Source organism: Corythoichthys intestinalis, chromosome 1, assembly GCF_030265065.1.
Source record: "Corythoichthys intestinalis isolate RoL2023-P3 chromosome 1, ASM3026506v1, whole genome shotgun sequence".
Taxonomy (NCBI): Eukaryota; Metazoa; Chordata; class Actinopteri; order Syngnathiformes; family Syngnathidae; genus Corythoichthys; species Corythoichthys intestinalis.
Window position 1 is genome coordinate 37,625,260 of NC_080395.1, and position 20,576 is coordinate 37,645,835.

General features: G+C 39.1%; 1 protein-coding gene across 4 annotated transcripts in view; it reads right to left on the reverse strand.

Annotated features, from left to right (window-relative positions):
* Positions 1 to 20,190, reverse strand: part of tacr2 (tachykinin receptor 2) — a 34,775-nt gene extending 14,585 nt beyond the window's left edge. Inside the window, exons 1-7 of one of the 4 annotated variants that reach the window (XM_057852883.1) lie at positions 19,956 to 20,004; positions 15,974 to 16,106; positions 15,568 to 15,717; positions 15,176 to 15,471; positions 3,408 to 3,602; positions 554 to 704; positions 341 to 460 (exon numbers count right to left, since the gene is read on the reverse strand). In XM_057852883.1, the coding sequence (XP_057708866.1) occupies positions 341 to 460; positions 554 to 704; positions 3,408 to 3,602; positions 15,176 to 15,471; positions 15,568 to 15,717; positions 15,974 to 15,976 (915 nt within the window). In that variant the 5' untranslated portion in view covers positions 15,977 to 16,106; positions 19,956 to 20,004. Of the gene's footprint in view, positions 1 to 340; positions 461 to 553; positions 705 to 3,407; positions 3,603 to 15,175; positions 15,472 to 15,567; positions 15,718 to 15,801; positions 15,919 to 15,973; positions 16,107 to 19,955 lie in introns of those variants that run through there. The other 3 variants (XM_057852874.1, XM_057852858.1, XM_057852866.1) reach the window with 3 other exon arrangements.
* Between the last annotated feature and the right edge of the window lie 386 nt (positions 20,191 to 20,576).

Sequence of the window (20,576 nt, forward strand, 5' to 3'; positions counted from 1 at the left end):
GATCGACATCTCTAGTTTTACCTATGTTTTTACAAACAAAGTGTACTGTACCAAATATTAACATTTGTTTTCTCAGGTGTTCAAATACTTATTTGCAGCTGTATCACACAAATATGTTGGTAAAAATCATACTTTGCGATTTCTGGATATTTCTTTTTAGATTATCTCCATCACAGTGGACATGCACCTGTGATAAAAATTTCAGACCCCTTCATGATTTCTAAGCGGGAGAACTTGCAAAATAGCAGGGTGTTCAAATATTTATTTTCTTCACTGCGCATTCACACAGAATTGAAAACATTTTGTATAGATCAATATTGACACAATGGAAATTGCTGACCTGTTGGATGTAATGTTGCTTGTAAATGTCCGTGTTGATTGATCCCAGTATAAAGTAGATATGGTAAGGTAACCAGCAGAGCGCGAAGGTCACCACCACAACAACCATCATCTTTACTACCTAAGAGACAAAGGTGCATATGTCAACCCACCTGACAAATTTTATTTAGATTGCAGTGGGATGGATGGCAGTAATAAAGTGAGAAAAAGTGACCTTTCTCTTTGCAGTTATCTGGCTGTGGTAGTGGTCTGATGCCTCTCCTGGGATGTGGCCCCCCCATAGGGTCTGCCCCACTAAACTGTAGGTCACAAGCATCACCAGCAAGGGGAGCAAGTAGATCAGCAATATCACTGCAAACTGGTAGCTACAAGGTAAGAGGTTTATTTGTTAGCAGGAGTACACGTGAACTTGATTTCCATTAAATTTGTGACAGTATGGCTGCCAGTGACCCAACACAATACAATAACATGTTGATTTTATTAATGATTTCCTTTTAATTCTCACTGTACCCCAAAAACAAATAAATCATTTTTGCCACACCTCAATCATAGACTTCATAATATATAGACGGGGTGCGTGGCCGATTAATAGGGGGCCTATCTCCGTCAAAGCTGACCGAGTGGAAACACAGACAGAGCTTTTTTCGTTGAAAATTTTAGTGAATAAATGCTTTAATCCTTGAATTCTTTATAGATATGGACGTAAAACAGTCTCGATTTTTGGTTAAGAGCAAAAAAAACCGGGCAGTTAGCATTTATTTTACGTAAATATGTCGAATGTGCTGCTAGTCTTTAAAGTGCCTGTGACACGAAAAAGCATGTTTATTTCATAATACACGCGGTATTTTATGCCCCTGAATGATATGGACCGCTTGGATGTGTGTGGAAGCGATCGCTATATTTATTTATTTTTTTTAATCCCGTGCCATGAAAATGATTGACTTCCGGCTTCGGTCTTGCATTGAGGAGGGCGATGTGACGTGTACGGTAGAAGACGTCCTCTTCACTATACAGTGTACTGTTGTGTATGAGGATGAAGGATTCAGCTGATTTTGCGGATTAATACGTTTATTTTTCGCATCACGCCAGCCAAAAGGCTGCAGAAAAATCATTCTGTATGAGGGAGAGGCGTATGCGCCTTTTTGGAGTTTCAAAAGGTTCCCATTCACCGTGGATATTTTTACTATGGGACCATTGGACTTACGAGGAAGTGAGTAAACATCTTGTTTTGTATTATGTCAAATACGAATACAGCGATTACAAAGTAAATACTACAAACTTCCTTTAAATAAAGGACTACTTACGTTTGATCATTGATAGGCATGTAAAAAGCTCTCCTCATGCTCATTAGCAGCACGTTAGCTGCACAACAACTCCAGCCACTCTCCTCCGTGGAACGAACTGTAAATTGCTCTCCGCCGGGCGGTTTGCCGATCCGCAAAGACAATCGACAACCGGGTCGTCATGTCAAATAATCCAGGCTAGTTATGTGTGATTTTCCGCTTCGAAGACTTTGAAACATCACTCGGTTCAGGTTAGCATGTCGGCTAGCTGTCACGCCTTCTGGTTTGTTTACATTCTCCGAAGCCGGGGAAGGGAAATGACGTATGTCCGATTTAGGTGTCATAAAATATCGTTCGGGAGGTGCGACAGTAAAGGTGAAGTCGACAGTTTTGACCATTATGGAGTAATTTTGCCATGTCGTCCTGAATAAATGCATTTTTATTATTTCATATTCCATTCAGCACAAGACTGTTATTTGTCATGACCATGCCATTTATTTAGTAATTGGGGAAAATACTTGGATAAAAAGAATATCATATAAAAATATTGAAGTAAAGAGACAGAAACAATGACATTTTGCCGCTCTCTTCGTCGCGTTTTCCTCGTTGTGAATAGTTCCCCCTCGACGGGCTGACTGGTCCTTCTCAAGCCATTTATATAGCTATTGGGGAAAAATACTTGGATAAAAAGAATATCCTGTAAAAATATTGGAGTAGAGAGACTGAAACAATGACATTTTGCGGCTCTCTTCGTCGCGTTTTCCTCGTTCTGAATAATTCCCCCTCAATGGGCTGAATAGTAAAACCGATGAGCCCAGTCTACCACTGACGTCATCCACCTGTTGGGGACGCTAAAGCCCTATAATGGTAGGCGTGGCTAACCGGCAGATTAAAAGACTAATTTCTCGTCATCTGCGCTTTGCTAAATTGTTGTATATAGTCGAATCTTCTCAAAATATGATTCTAATTCACATAATAATGCAATTTAAGACTTTTTTTCTCGTGTCGTATGCTCTTTAAGCTACTGTGGCGCCGCCTTATCACCACAAAGAGCTTCTAACATTGAAAATTATTGTGTATAAATGCTTAAATCCCTGAATTCTTTATAGATATGGACGTAAAACAGTCTCGATTCTTGGTTAAAAGCAAAAAAGAAAAACAAAACGGGCAGTTAGCATTTATTTTACGTAAATAGGTCGAATATGCAGCTAGTCTTTCAGCCACTGTGGTGCCACCTTATCACCACAAAGAGCTTTTTACATTGAAAATTCTTGTGAATAAATGCTTAAATACCTGAATTCTTTATATATATATATATATATATATATATATATATATATATATATATATATATATATATATATATGCTGTGTATAAACGTACAATAGTCTCGATTCTTGGTTAAAAGCAAAAAAACGGGTAGTTAGCATTTATTTTACGTGAATATTGCAAATTATGATGCCAATGCCGTAGTGGTTAATTTCTCCCATTGATTTTTTTCACAATGTTTCAAAATGTATGCATGGTACGAAAAATATAATAAGTACCTTGAATCCTTGAACAAATCATTTCTGAGACAATCCTTCCTGTTTGTATGCGGTATAGCTTTCGTACTTTTCAACTTAAATCTGGCATTGGATCGCTGCATGTGTTTGAGGATAACTGCGACAGACTTCGACTGACTGAAGCGGAGTGTGGGAAGGCCCCCTACTTGAAGGCGTTGCGCAGTGTCTGGGGAATGTGTCCCTTCTATATCACTATGGAATCTATGCCTTAATGTTCTACCTGAGTTGATGTGTTCCCCCGTAGTCGTCTGGCCAGTCGACCATGCAAACAGTCCTGGGGTAGTAAAATCTGGTCACGCTGTAGTAGCACTGCGGGAATGCGAGCAAGACAGCCACAGTCCAAATGACTGCGATTACAACCTTGGTCGAGGTGGAGGACAGGCGAGGCTTCAAAGGGTGGATGATGGCCATGTATCTAAACCAGTACGGAAAGGTTAATTAATTCTTAAGCGTTCTGAGCAGACACTACTCACGCACAAGTGCAACATGTATGAGAGCGCTGATAAAGTAATCTATTACTCAGGCTTGAAGTGATCATCTACTGCATATTTATACTATTATATATTTTATCCTTCTCTTCGATACATGACATGGTGTCAGGTAGCCTCCGGCGATCTGTTTTCTAGTGGTTTTTATTACAGTGTCACCCTTTTTTGTGTGTGTTGGAGTTCCTGTTTTTCACAAATTCCCCAGGTGCCACAGTCTTTGTCCTGCCCTCTGTAGTTGGTCCAATCGATAGAACCACTTTTCAAGCTAGAATTGACGCAGCCTTTGAAATCTTTCTTACTTGCTTCGCTTTGATCAGTGGGTGGGTTTTCTTGTGATCATTGACTATGTCTTGTTGAAGGTCAAACACTTAAGTCATTCACTGCTATTGACAGCGATAAACATCAAATCCAGTTGACCTAGGATGGTTGGCATTGTAGGATCTTGTTTCTTTGTTGTTGACGATGATAGATGTCCAATCCATTTCATATATCCAATCCATCGATCGGTCGACCGCTGCAACCCCTCAATCACAGAAAGTGGAGTGATTTATAAAAAATGTTGAAGCTGTTAGAACAGTAGGAAGATTGTTTATTTGTTTCCTTAGTTTCAGTGTTATAAGTGGTGCTTTGACAAAGTTACTGTGTGGTTAATGTAAAACAGCACATTTTTAGAACAACTCTGGTTTGTTTGTCGCCTTCAATGACAATTAGTTGCTCCTGATGCCCACAGTGGTCTTAGTTCTTTTAAAGAATTTTTTTTATTTAAATGATGGGGATCTTTTTGTGTCCGTGCTCTTCGGAAATTCAAGAGAACCCTGGAGTTTGTTGTTTCTTGGAGCACTTGGTCATTACGGTCATACTATTTATGATATAGTACGAAAATTACGTTAATAAGGCGCACCTGAGTATATGCCGCCATCCACAAAATTTCACTCGAAAACAACATTTGTTCATAGATAAGCCGCACTGGACTATAAGTCGCAACTGTCCTCAATGTATTACACCAAAAAATAATAATCGGTAACACTTTTTTACACTATTTGACAGCGGCATCATAAAACTGTCAGAAGATCAAATGAACCACCATGAAGCTTTGAACCAATTAGCTGCAAAGCTTCATTGCTTCAAGAAGCTTCATTTGGCCATCACTGCTCCTCTAGGCGTCAACCTCCGCTGCCACCTGCTGTCAATACTGTTGTCATCAAACATGCCTCCTAGCATGTATTTGAGCGGTACAGATATAAATAACAATCAACATTCATCTCCTGTGCTAATTATTTCTTCAGTTACTGTTCCAGTTGTTTCATTAATTGCTAGTTATGGTATTTGGTAACACTTTATTTGACAGTGGCGCCATAAGACATTCATAATTATGACATGACACTATCATGAGCTTTAATGCAGATGTTATGTAATGTCATCCAGAAAATTACAGTTGTGGTCAAAAGTTTACATACACATGTGAAGAACATAATGTCATGGCTCTCTTGAGTTTCCAGTTATTTCTACAACTCTTGATTTTTCTCTGATAAAGTGATTGGAACAGATACTTCTTTGTCACAAAAAACATTCATGAAGTTTGGTTCTTTTATGACTTTATTATGGGTGAACAGAAAAGAGTGATCAAATCTGCTGGGTCAAAAATATACATACAGTAGGGCTAATAATTGGTAACATGTCCCTTGGCCATTTTCACTTCAATTAGGCGCTTTTGGTAGCCATCCACAAGCTTCTGGCAAGCTTCTGGTTGAGTCTTTGACCACTCCTCTTGACAGAATTGGTGTAGTTCAGTTAAATTTGATGGCTTTCTGACATGGACTTGTTTCTTCAGCATTGTCCACAAGTTCTCAATGGGACTTTGGGAAGGCCATTCGAAAACCTTAATTCTAGCCTGATTTAGCCATTCCATTACCACTTTTGATGTGTGTTTTGGGTCATTGTCCTGTTGGAACACCCAACTGCGCCCAAGACCCCATCTTCGGGCTGATGACGTTAGGTTATCTTGAAGAATTTGAAGGTAATCCCACTTCTTCATTATCCCATTTACTCTCTGTAAAGCACCAGTTCCATTGGTAGCAAAACAGCCCCACAGCATAATACTACCACCGCCATGCTTGACGATAGGCATGGTGTACTTGAGGTTAAAGGCCTCACCTTTTCTCCTCCAAACATATTGCTGGGCATTGTGGCCAAACAGCTCGATTTTTGTTTCGTCTGACCACAGAACTTTCCTCCAGAAGGTCTTATCTTTGTCCATGTGATCAGCAGCAAACTTCAGTTGAGCCTTAAGGTGCCGCTTTTGGAGCAAGGACTTCCTTCTTGCACGGCAGCCTCTCAGTCCATGGAGATGCAAAACACGCTTGACTGTGGACACTGACACCTGTGTTCCAGCAGCTTCTAATTCTTGGCAGATCTGCTTTTTGGTGATTCTCGGTTGAATCTTCACCCTCCTGACCAATTTTCTCTCAGCAGCAGGTGATAGCTTGCGTTTTCTTCCTGATCGTGGCAGTGACAAAACAGTGCCATGCACTTTATACTTACACACAATTGTTTGCACTGTTGCTCTTGGGACCTGCAGCTGCTTTGAACTGGCTCCAAGTGACTTTCCTGACTTGTTCAAGTCAATGATTCGCTTTTTCAGATCCATGTATGTATATTTTTGACCCAGCAGATTTGATCACTTTTTCTGTTAACCCATAATAAAGTCATAAAAGAACCAAACTTCATGAATGTTTTTGTGACAAAGAAGTATCTGTTCCAATCACTCTATCGGAGAAAAATCAGAGTTGTAGAAATAACTGGAAACTCAAGAGAGCCATGACATTATGTTCTTCACAAGTGTATGTAAACTTTTGACCACAACTGTGTCTCACTTTTGAATGGATGTAAAAGATCTGAGCTGGACATAAATGGAGATAGTGTAATAATTTTCCGGATGACACCTAATGACATCTGTCATAAGCATTCAGTAATGCCCATGATAGTGTCATGTCATATTTATTAAGGTCTTATGATGCCGCTGTCAAACAAGTGTTATCTGTTAACCCAAATAAATCAATAAATAAGCCGCATTGGACTATAAATCGCAGGATTTAAAATGAGGGAAAATAGTAGCGGCTTATAGTCAGAAAATTACGGTACTTCTTCAACTGGAAGCTTCTATACAGATGTTTAGGTGCTTTGGCGCCATTTTTAGACTGCCTGGAGAGAAGGCTCAAGGTCTCACTTACTATATTCTTTTTGCTGTTGTTCTTCTTGTTGGTGATCACACTAACTAAAATTGCTACTCCTCTGATATTCGTGGATGGATCAGAATAAAAAAATGATTGGTACAGTGTAGGGATGTATACACATCGATCCTCATATAGCCATTTTTATTTTATTTTATTTTAGTGCCTATGACAGCAAAAAGCATGTTTACTTCAAATTTCACGCAGTAATTTTTGCTCCTTAATGAAATGGACCGCTTTGATGTGTGTGGAAACGATCGATTTGTGTATTCAATTTTTTAATCCTGTGCCATAAAAATGAGTGACTTCCTGGATTGAGGAGGAATGCAAATGTGATGTCACCCGGGTCAGCATCTCACAATACAGCATTGCTTTATAGCCTGCAGATGGACTGCGGATTCAGCCGATTTTGCGGATTAATTCGTTTATTTTTCGCATCACGCCAGCCGGCAGCAGAGTTTTGTTGCTGCACCAGGGAGAGGCATGTAAGCCTTTTTGGGTTTCAAAAAGTTCCTGTTTAACCCGAGATTGGCCAAAACATGTCCAACAATTGTGGGACAATTGGACTTACGAGGAAGTGAGTAAACATCATGTTTTGTATTCTGTCAAATACTGGGATCATGGCACACGTTTTAATTCGGAGGTGACTTGCATTTGGTTGCTGACAATGCTACTTGTCCACCAAGAATGCCACTCGGCCGACGACCGGCGGCATGTCGCACACCCCCCTCGATCCTCTTCGCGTGCCCGCCTGTAGAGCGCTATACTTGGATTATGCTTGTGTGGTTCTCCTTATCATCCAGACATCCAGCCCCCTCTACCCTCTTCGTGTGCCCGGCAATAGACCACTATCCTCGGGTTGGGCTCGGGCAGCTACGTGCTCCTCCGACGTTGGCCGGTTTGTTCGGCAGTCATTCTCCAGCTACTTCCCCGCCAAACGAGCTCTCCTGCCCGCAGAAGGGGAACGACGAGCTGTAACTTGTCCGCAGCTGGGGGGTTGCTGATCGGTGAAGACAATCGACAACCCCGCCGCAGTGTGATATGATCCGGGGTAGTTTTGTGTTATTATTTTTTGCTTCGAAAGGCGAGAATAACACTTTGAAATGCAGCTCCGTTCGAGTTATCCTGTCAGCTAGCTGTCACGCCTCCTGGTTTGTTTACTCTATCCGAAGCCGTGGCAGGGAAATGACAAAAGCCGGACTAACTCTGGTGGCATAAAATATCGTTCGGAAGGTGCAAGAAGTCGACAGTTTTAACCATTATGGAGTAATTTTTCATACGTCTTACTGAATACATGCATTTTGAATATTTCATATTCCATTTAGCGCAAGACTGTTATTTGTCATGACCATACCATTTATTTAGCAATTAGGATAAATACTTAGATGAAAAGAAGATCATGTAAAAATATTGAAGTAGAGAGATTGAAACAATGACATTTTGCTGCTCTCTTTGTCGCGTTTTGTTCATTCTGAATAATTCCCCATCAATGGGCTGAATTCTAAATCAGATGAAATCGTGACCCTGCCGACATCATCCTCAAGCTGGGGACGTGAGAGCGCTATAATGACAGGCGGGGCTAAATGGCAGATTAAAGGACTAATTTCTCGTCATCTGCGCTTTGCCATAATGTTGTATACAGTCGATTCGTCTCAAAATATCATTCTAATTCACATAATAATGCCGTTTCAGATTTTTATAATGCTGTCACAGGCACTATAAGGCTGATTAATTAGATCGATTAATTGGAGACTTATTGTTGGCTGTAGGTTACAAGTTAGCCAGTAAAGCATGTGTGTCTCCACACACTGTTTGGGTAAGCTTATCATGACCAATTTCTCTGGGCTGATGAGATGTTCAGGGAGCGAGTCGGGTTGTCATAGTTCATTTGTTGGCAAAAAGCATGAATGGAATTTTATTCTCTCTCGGAATTTGGAAACATTAAAGAGTTTAAAGGCTTTCCCTTGTCTGTGTATTTTTTTTCCCGAGCAGAGGTTCAATGAGGTTCTTGCAGAGTCCTACGACCAGTCCTAATATCCTGCACCTGTAATTTATAGCCCGGCTCAATAATGGTTTTCATCATGATAAAAATGTACTCGGCACACTTCAAAAGCCTTTGAATGGGTGAATGGAATCCTTGGAGACCTTGGTGCATGATTTTGATTAATGTGAAAATCCTGTTACAACCCGAGAAACCTGCAATCTTGACAAGCCTTTATTCAGAATCAGTGACCCAGATGATGGGGATCGAAGGACGGCTACAGCCTTCTTAAGGAATCACACTTCCACTGTTGGCTTTTTCTTTGATGGTAGAGGGCCAACCTGTGGCATGATTACTTTTATCTTTGAATGTCTTCTGAAAGGCTCATTTTATCTAACAGCTATTCAAAGGCCTATTGTATTTTCCTATGTCATCCAGGCAAATTTTAATGAATGTAGGCTTTCTTACTTTTGAACGAATTATCACATTGACTTGTGAATGAAGTCTGTGCGACAGTGTAATAGCTGGATTAGTTAAAATATGCTTCAGATAATTTTCATCAAAGATTCTGGTTTTAAAACACCCTGGGATATTATGTTCTATTCATATAATGAGACAGAGGAAACAATACAGTTTATGTCTGTCATCATTATTACATGAATGATTTTTCTATTCTTCTCAAGTGGATAATATATCGCAAGATCTCATTTCAAGAGCTTGGTGCCTACCAACATTGCTCTTAATATGTGTAACAAATACAATCATGAATCATTCAGCTGAATCATTTAGCACCACAGGAGTGGGAATATTCAACGGTTATTAATTATAATTTGCTTTGATAACAGAATGATTCAACTTTGTGAACAATAAAAGAATCCGTACCAATTGGTAGGAGTTCCACATGCAAGGTAGTAATTATACTACAGTACATGTAATTTGGGGGGGTTATATTTAGCTAACGACAAATCATCAATCAAGTAATACTTTATCAACTTTTGAGAATGCAAAGTTCTGAAGTGAGAGTGTGTACAGTATACTTCAATGGAATTCGAGCAAAGAATCAAGGGCAGAACTTAGGGGGTGCTGTGAGGGAGGCCGCATCCTACAGCACCCGTCTAGGGGGCCTGGTTTGCGGGCGTTTAGAGGTTGCGGGGTGGGGGTGGAAAAACATGAATAATTATGTGCGGGAACTACAAGTTACAGCTACAAATGGGTGGGTTGGCAGCGGAATTAAGTTCATTCCCTGCCACTCCACTCAGCTCTAATGAATTGGACGCCTTCTAGTGATTACCTCATTTCAAGAGTTTCAATTTAGTTTAGTAAAATTTGGTGGGTGCATCTCATAGTCAGGTGTCATAGACATAGCCATTGTTCAAAAATTACAGTATTTGGCGCAAGTATGTTTATTTGTAGAGCTCTGTGTGCATCATTTTCTGCTTTCCTCTCTCACTCACTATTCACCTTATGAAAGCCTTTATTGAGCCAAGGTACATGTTTACCATTCGAGTAATCTAATGGCACGCCAACAGACAGAAATGTCAGAAGACAAATACCTACTCACTTAAAGGTAATCTCGTCTACTTTTACAAACAAAAAGTGCTGCGTGACATGGAAAAAAAAATCTCATCACGATATGGTCCACTTAAATAGCAACATGCCACAATATAATACATTTGAATTATTTGGTGAAAAATGATACCACAATTATACAGCTTTGCTCCCTACTTCATTTTGAATTGAAATGATACAAATCTGTCACAAATGTTAAATGCATCAAGTAATGCTGCAACATACAGTGCCTTGCAAAAGTATTCGGCCCCCTTGAATCTTGCAACCTTTCGCCACATTTCAGGCTTCAAACATAAAGATATGAAATTTAATTTTTTTGTCAAGAATCAACAACAAGTGGGACACAATCGTGAAGTGGAACAACATTTATTGGATAATTTAAACTTTTTTAACAAATAAAAAACTGAAAAGTGGGGCATGCAATATTATTCGGCCCCTTTACTTTCAGTGCAGCAAACTCACTCCAGAAGTTCAGTGAGGATCTCTGAATGATCCAATGTTGTCCTAAATGACCGATGATGATAAATATAAATCCACCTGTGTGTAATCAAGTCTCCGTATAAATGCACCTGCTCTGTGATAGTCTCAGGGTTCTGTTTAACGTGCAGAGAGCATTATGAAAACCAAGGAACACACCAGGCAGGTCCGAGATACTGTTGTGGAGAAGTTTAAAGTCGGATTTGGATACAAAAAGATTTCCCAAGCTTTAAACATCTCAAGGAGCACTGTGCAAGCCATCATATTGCAATGGAAGGAGCATCAGACCACCGCAAATCTACCAAGACCCGGCCGTCCTTCCAAACTTTCTTCTCAAACAAGGAGAAAACTGATCAGAGATGCAGCCAAGAGGCCCATGATCACTCTGGATGAACTGCAGAGATCTACAGCTGAGGTGAGAGAGTCTGTCCATAGGACAACAATCAGTCGTACACTGCACAAATCTGGCCTTTATGGAAGAGTGGCAAGAAGAAAGCCATTTCTCAAAGATATCCATAAAAAGTCTCGTTTAAAGTTTGCCACAAGCCACCTAGGAGACACACCAAACATGTGGAAGAAGGTGCTCTGGTCAGATGAAACCAAAATTGAACTTTTTGGCCACAATGCAAAACGATATGTTTGGCGTAAAAGCAACACAGCTCATCACCCTGAACACACCATCCCCACTGTCAAATGTGGTGGTGGCAGCATCATGGTTTGGGCCTGCTTTTCTTCAGCAGGGACAGGGAAGATGGTTAAAATTGACGGGAAGATGGATGCAGCCAAATACAGGAACATTCTGGAAGAAAACCTGTTGGTATCTGCACAAGACCTGAGACTGGGACGGAGATTTATCTTCCAACAGGACGATGATCCAAAACATAAAGCCAAATCTACAATGGAATGGTTCAAAAATAAACATATCCAGGTGTTAGAATGGCCAAGTCAAAGTCCAGACCTGAATCCAATCGAGAATCTGTGGAAAGAGCTGAAGACTGCTGTTCACAAACACTCTCCATCCAACCTCACTGAGCTCGAGCTGTTTTGCAAGGAAGAATGTCAGTCTCTCGATGTGCAAAACTGATAGAAACATACCCCAAGCGACTTGCAGCTGTAATTGGAGCAAAAGGTGGCGCTACAAAGTATTAACGCAAGGGGGCCGAATAATATTGCACGCCCCACTTTTCAGTTTTTTATTTGTTAAAAAAGTTTAAATCATCCAATAAATTTTGTTCCACTTCACGATTGTGTCCCACTTGTTGTTGATTCTTGACAAAAAATTAAAATTTTATATCTTTATGTTTGAAGCCTGAAATGTGGCGAAAGGTTGCAAGGTTCAAGGGGGCCGAATACTTTTGCAAGGCACTGTAAATCTATTCAATGTGAATAGAAGCAGAAGAGTAGCAACAGGGCTGGCCCAGGCCATTTGGGGGTCCATAAGCAAAATAATGCAAAGGGGCCCATATTTTTGGCCCGCCATTTTGTCACAGTATACTGTGAAACCCATACATGCAATCCAACCCATACGTCCATATTTTGTATATTAATCAGATTTTGTTGCACTGTATACTTAAAACTTTTCCCCCCAAATGATTGTCAGTAGTTACAATATATAGCGCCAAACCTTTTTCTAAGAGGAAAGAAAGAAGTTAAGGAAGAACTTTTATTTTTTTAAAGCTTGTAATAAAGTATCAAAACTCACAAAAGTCATATAAAGCAAGCTTTAGTAAAAAAAACAAACAACAAAAAAAAACAATTGCCAGATTGGGGGCCCCCAAGTGGTCAGGGGCCCTAAGCAGCTGCATAGTCTGCGTATAGGCTGGGCCGGCCCTGGTAGCAATCATACTGTATTCTTGCAAAAATGTAAGATATCTAATTATCCACCAATACTTGTGTTTTTAGTGTTTGAGACTATATACGTTGGCGCAATATCATGATTAATCAATTTAAAAATTGGCTTGAATTAGGTTGTCTGTGTTCTGTGTGGATTGCATGTCTTTCTATGCTTTAACACTGCTGTTTCTCATGATTGAAATGCATCATTCACTTATCCCCAATCCCCAAAATGCATTGCGGCCATTTGTGTACTAAGTACTGTATTCATGTTACACGTATTATTCATTTTATTAGTAGCTAATTATTTATAAAATGTATTTGTAGTAGTCGATATGTGTCACCCACAAGGGCGTAGGTTTGGTCTCAACATTGGTGGGGACGATACAACAGCAAAACCTGCACACTTTTTGCTCGGAAAGGCTACATTTCTCATGAATGGTGTGGTTCTGACGGACTAGGCGGAAGATAATGGATAAATAGATGGATGGTGTGGTTCTGGGATTTTTGCTCACCGTTCTTGTTATCATTTTGACGCCACGGAGTGAGATCTTGCATGGAGCCAGATCGAGGGAGATTATCAGTGGTCTTGTACGTCTTCCATTTTCTAATAATTGCTCCCACAGTTGATTTCTTTACACCAAGCGTTTTACCTATTGCAGATTCAGTCTTCCCAGCCTGGTGCAGGTCTACAATTTTGTCTCTGGTGTCCTTCGACAGCTCTTTGGTCTTGGCCATAGTGGAGTTTAGAGTGTGACTGACTGAGGTTGTGGACAGGTGTCTTTTATACAGATAATGAGTTAAAACAGATGCCATTAATACAGGTAACGAGTGGAGCCTCGTTAGACCTCGTTAGAAGAAGTTAGACCTCTTTGACAGCCAGAAATCTTGCTTGTTTGTAGGTGACCAAATACTTATTTTCCACTCTAATTTGGAAATAAATTCTTTAAAAATCAAACAATGTGATTTTCTGTTCCAGGCCTCACTTATCTTTTCAAGTAGGAGAACTAGCACAATTGATGGTTGACTAAATACTTATTTGCCCCTCTGTATGAACCTAATTAATTGATAGGCTAAATCAAGGGTGCTCATTACCCCGATCGCGATTGACCAGTAAATCACAACGCTAGTGTGGGTAGCTCGCGGCATCCCCCCCAAAATATATATATTTTATGTACATTGTTAATTATGATTATGTTGCATTGTGTGAGCAACATATGAGGTTATGCAGCACCGGTCTATCTCTAAGCAGCTTCTTGCTCACGTTTTTCTAGTTCTATAGTTTCTATCAGAGTTCACTAGATTTCTCACAGTTTAATTAACATTAACAGAACACATAGAGGAGGACACTTCTAAGAAGCTTCCTACTTGAGTTTTACAGGTTAGCAAGCTCACACAGTTTAATGTTATGCTGACTCTTATGTAGGTCGGACTTTCAGTAACAAAATTAGTGGTGTGTTTCCTACCTCCACAACATTGGTGTCTTTTTAGATTACTTAAAGTAGCTGCTGCTGCTGGACGAAAAAAAACTTTGTGAGTGTGAGCATGTGTGTGTGTGTCCAGGGTGGGTCAAGTCACCAGTCAATCAAACGTGCATTTGAGGGGGAAAAATGGACTGACATATTCAGCAAGTGAAAAGGTGTAAATGTAAGTTTGAACATAATGAAAATAGTTCATTTAATTATGGTAGGGTATATGCTAGCCTTACAATATATGGGAAGGCAATCTAAATCACCTACTAGTATATGAAATCATTAAATCATGCACATAAGGTTGCTTAAAAGTTGTTGGGGACAATTTGAGCATCCTGAAAAGTTGGTCCCTACCTTCCCTATGCAAACCTACGCCCTTGGCCACCCACATCATAATTTATTGTCAGCCACTGTTTTAAATCTGCACCATGAGTCAGTAATGTTTCGGTTGTGGTATATCAGTAGATTTGCCTGCTTTAGCAGCAGGCAGTCTGAGATCATTTGCCACCTAATGCCAGAGTCTGGGGGATTATCAGCAACCTGTTTAAATTGGAATCTGCCTCAATGTGCTGTGATGACTGTGGGAAAATTCAGCCGTTCCAATCTAAATATACAGCGGTACAATTTCAACCAAAGGTAGGTAAATAAAGAACATGCAGGACCAGTTTCAGAGAGATAAGATACATTTGGAGGCTGTCTAGTGGTACCACTGTAACATATAGAATTCTCTCCTCACTGTAGCACTGTAGTCAGCACAAAATGATCTACGCTGACTAAATGTCGATAGTAATGATAGATGGAAATTATTTCGATTGTAAATTCTCTATCATTTTGGAGATGTGCTATATACTGTCGTATTGCACAGCGCTTCTCAAAAACGTCACAATTCAGCAAAATTGTGCATGTATAACATGCTGGTACACAACGCCTGCCCTTACCTGTCCACCGCAATGGCAGCCATGGAGTAAATAGAAGAGAACATCGCAGTGATAGGGAAGAAATTCTGGAATCGACAGTAGCCCAAGCCAAAGTACCAGTCGTTGTGCAATGCGTAGACAAAGTTAAACAGGGTGTTAAAGGTTGCCATTGAAACGTCGGAGAAAGCCAGGTTGACGATGAAGTAGTTGGTGACGGTCCTCATGCGTCGGTGTGCCAGGATGATCCATATGACCGTCACGTTCCCGGTGACTGACACCAGGATGATGAGTGAGTATGCCAATGCCCACAGTGCCACCTGAGGTCAACGAGCAAAAGAAATGAGATACTTTTTTTGATCATCGATAGAACTTTCTTGCTCTGAGCTCAGCCTGAGACAAGAATTGCTTTCTACCTGCCAGTCAGGCTGCTGAAATTGATTCCCTGTGGTCTCATTTGCATCCTCCAGCGTGTCTCTGGTGACGAGCAGTGGAAATGAAGTGCCCTTCAGCTGTAGCTCAATTCGCTCAATCAGATTATCAGTGTCCATGTTCGCATCCCTCACCTGTTGACACACAGTAGGAAACTGACTGTCACAAAATAGAAGTGCATTTAAATGTCTATTGGTGTCCCTGGTGGAAAAATTTACATTAGTGTTCGATTTCAATTGAACTCAAACACGGTCGCCACCACACATGCTTGAGATCATCAAAACCAAACAAATGAATCTTCGTCTCTTCAGACCATAGGACATGGTTCCAGTAATCCATGTGCTTTGTTGACATGTGTTCAGCAAACTGTTTGCGGGCTTTCTTGTGTACCATCTTCAGAAGAGGCTTCCTCCTGGGGTGACAGCCATGCACACCAATTTGATGTAGAGTGCGGCGTATGGTCTGAGCACTAACAGGCTGACCCCCCACCTCTTCAATCTCTGCAGCAATGCTGACAGCACTCCTGTAACGAGTCACATGACATTTTGGAGGGAAAATGACAAGCAGTATTCAATTTGGACATTTAGTGATGTACCGAGTTTCTAAGGGGTGTACTCACTTTTGTTGCCAGGGGTTTAGATATTAATGGCTATATTTTGAGTTATTTTGAGGGGAAAATAAATTAACTATAATATAAGCTGCACACAGACTACTTGTTATTGTGTTAAAGTGTCATTTTGTCAGTGTTGTCCCATGAAAAGATATACTGCAGAAATGCGAGGGGTGTACTCACTTTTGTGATACACTGTACATCACAAAAACATGTTTGGTGAACAGGCTTATGCGATGGATGGAATCACATAAAAAACTGTCTCTTATTCTGTGTGTCTGTCCGGTTTTATTCAGAGGCCATATACAGTTAGTCAGACTGGGAGGGTGCGTTTTGGACAGAGGAAGAATAAATTTTATTTTTTCAACAACTGGTCTACAAATGACTCAAAATTGGTTAAAATAGAATCATATTAATATGAGGATTCAAAGGTATTGTCACTGATATTGTTTTCCTGTTTGGGTGATACATGTGCCGATTACCGGTTTCAAGGTATACAGTGGTATGAAATCGTCAAGGTTTCAAATCCGCAAAAATTTCCTGTCATACCGTCCCTAAGGTATTAGCCATTTTTTATGTCCCAAAAATGCAGGGAGAAATCCCTCGCTTGCAGCTGCAAGGCTCAACCCTCCTCCACCGGTTGTTGCTTAGTGTCAGTGAGTCAGCTGTGCTCCCCGATGGCTGGAGGAGGTGAAACTCCTGAAATTTTTCTCCCATCGAAGAAAACGAAATAGCTGGTATGGAAATACTTCGGCTACAGAAGAGTTACTGACAGCTGTGGCCTAGAGTAGGGGCAACTGACGTGTAAAACATGTTTGCGGAGGGTGGCTGCCGAGGAGGCAATACCTCCAATATGATTTTGCATTTACCCAAAATTAAATGTTAGTAAACACTGTCATGAATGTTTCCCACCAGCTACGAGATTTAAATCCAGCATGTTTAGTGTGTCTAGCGGTGATAAAACATGTGGTGTTTTTTTCTCTCTGGCAACTGTCTGTTTTGAGAAAGAGAGAGTGTGTATAATGTAAACTTGATACGGGTCATACGCATGTGCTTTTTATGGAAAAATAGTTGTAAAAAATAGTGTGGCTGTGGGTTCACGCTCACCTAAAGGACTGCATTTATTTTAATTTTATTTAGAATATTTTGTTCAAAATTCATTTTAAATTAACATTATGCTTATGTTCCAATTTGCTAGTATGTTTTAAAAAATAAAAATCATATTCAATGGAATTTTTTTTTTTTTTTAAACCCAGATGGCTCAAAGTAACAGATTTTAGAGCTGTGATTACAATACCGTGAAACCGTAATATTTTGGCTCAAGGTTATCATACCGTTAGAATATTATACCGGCACATGCCTATATACTACTAATATTATTATATATATTATGATGTTATTATATATTATTTGATGTAAACATTTTAATATATTATTTTATTTTTAATATAATATTTTATTTCTATGGTAATCACATATGCTATTTTTTGTAAGTTTCTAATTGAATTTTAATTTCACATGTTGGGTCTGAAGAGTAAAAAAAGTTAATAACTATTACACTATTTTGATTCATATTGGGCAGCCCACTTTCTAGAGTGGTCACTGGAGTGGCAGACCATTTAACTCCTTGATGCCTGGCTTGAAGCTGACAACAAACAAACAATTGCAAATATATAAAACATTGTAAGAAAACTTTAATTACATAAAAATGGTGTTACGTATTGGCCCGAATATAAGACGGCCCTGATTATACGACGACCCCCTCTTTTTCAAGACTCAAGTTTGAAAAAAGACTTTTGGAACACCAAATTATTTTTCATACAGAAAGTAATTACAGCACATTTGAAACAAATGATTATAACAATATATTTGAGAGAAAAAGCATGTTATTTTGCCTCATTCAATTCTTAATATCTGAACATTTAAATATGTAAACTAAAGTGCAATCACATTTGTAAATGAATGGCTTCTGGTTTTTGAAATGTAAACAAACCAATCTATTGACAAAATTGCAAAAACTGCATCAACCATCAAAGTGAAGTCTAACTGTAACTGTAGTCTTGAAACAAATCAGAATAAGGAAAAACATTGCAATAAAATAATGAAAACTGGTTAAACTTGACAGTAGCTGAGATCTGTCATGACAGAACATCGCTTCAATGATATCTGGCGTCATCTAGCGTTGTGAACGGGTATAACGTCTAGACCGCGAATATAAGACGACCCCCACTTTTTCAATCTTGTTTCAATGCAAAAAACGCCGTCTTATATTCGGGCCAATACGAGTAATATAAAAATACTAAATATAGAAAATGAAAATGAAAAAAATATAGCTAAGTATGAGGAAATCCAGAAATAAAACCAAAAGTTAAGAAATATCAAGAAACAATAAAAGAAAAGAAAATTTATTAAAATTAATCTTATATTCAAAAAAAAAATAAAAGAAATAAGATGGAATTGTGATTAAATTAGTCTTTTTATTTATTTCCATTCCATTTTATTTTTTAAAAGAATTTCCCATATTTTTTGCCCTATAAATTTTTTTTTAATGATTTTTTTTTTTAATTTAGGATTTCCCCATTTTTAAGTGTATTTTTCAATTCAATTTTCTATGTATACATTTTTAAAATTATTATTACTATTTTCATGTATTTATGTCATGTTTATTTTATTTACTGTATATATGTAAAATGTAAATTCAGGAGTCAATGTTTTAAGTACCCTTTTTTTAACATTCTGGTTTCACAACAGGCTGTAACAATCATTCCAAAAGCTAACGACATTCTATAGGTATTGTAGGACTTATTAAGCCTCTATGAAAAAAAAACGGTTACTGATTCTCACAAATTGAAGCATGCATAATGAGGCAATTGGTTAAAAAAAATAATAAATCCAGGACATTGCTTCTGCCTTGTACATTGCACTGCTTAAGGGAGCGTTTGAGTGTGCAGCTCTGTCCATGGTGCTTAAATAATAGCCCTCTTGACAAGCATTTTCTTTGCTCACGTCAATTTACAGTATATTGCAGAATAAACTCCTTTCAATGCATTGCAAACCATTAACTCACTCATTCAGCAATTTCAAGCCACTTCTATAACACAGGTGGAATCTCAATATAATAGGATATATATTGTTATTAAAAAAAATGTAATTTGAATGTAATCACTTATGACATTAACTCACTGGCTGCCACTGAATGCGATTGACGTCCAATCCATTGTGACTAGGAGGGCAGATAAAACGGATTGGACATCTATGGCTGTCAATGGCAGTGAAACATGAGCACTCAATGGATTTGATTTCTATGACTAGCAGTGAATGAATTAATTAGAATTTCAGAATATCATTTATTTGATTAGTGTTGTAATTTGCAATCATTTTACAACATTCTTTTGCTCCCATCTGGTCATCTGAAAATCACTGGAGAACTGGTCACAACATTAGGTAATCATCTAATTAGCTTCGAGACAAAAGCTGCATCGAACATCTTACTTCCCAATGGGTAAATACTGAAGCAAATCCACACTGTCTCAAACTGATATCCGTCAACCAAAATGTTGTGCAATAAAATGTGCAAAAAAAAAACCTATAATAAACATCATTAAATCCATTTTCTACTATTATCACTTTGGAATAATTGCATTTTTAAAACAACATTCATTCATTCATACGTTCTCTGGTGAGCATAATGTCTTTGCAAGGTGCACAGCAATTATTTGGTAGCAATCAACACATGATAAATTAGTGCAATGTTTTTCTTACCTTTGTATTAATGGCCAAGAACAGGGCAGTCTGTCATCCAGTCTGTCCAGTTGCTTCCAAATTACTGCCAAGAATTAAGTGTCCCTTGGTGCGATGGATAACCAGAACCTATCCATCAAGACGCCCCCACTCACTCTCTTGCTCACTCTCTCTTTCGGACCCGCTCCTGGAATGTGCGGCTTGCAGATCTTGCATCCACCTGAGAGTCACAGAGCTGCGCAAACACAGCGTACACACACTTGAAGGCATTCGTGTATGTGGGGGTGTGTTTGTATGTGTGAGTGCTCATGGTGCTGAGATGTTCACAGGTGGTGGGGGGTTTTGAGTCTAAAACGGAGACATAAATGAATCCATAATACTTTTTGCATGTAAAAAATGTGTTGTATGCCATGCACTGTAAAATACTACTATTATTCCATTATATGTCATGGTATGTTTTCTATACATCATAGACTTAAAGATATTTGGGCGGGGCAGTTTATAGTCAGGTGTTCTTTGTAGGCTGGAAATTAAAGAAGTTATCTTTTTTTTTTATTGGTCTACAACAGTACAGCACAAATAACAGTTTTTAAAACTACAACTCCTCTCTGGGACTAAAACTGGGAGCATGGTAGACGGATG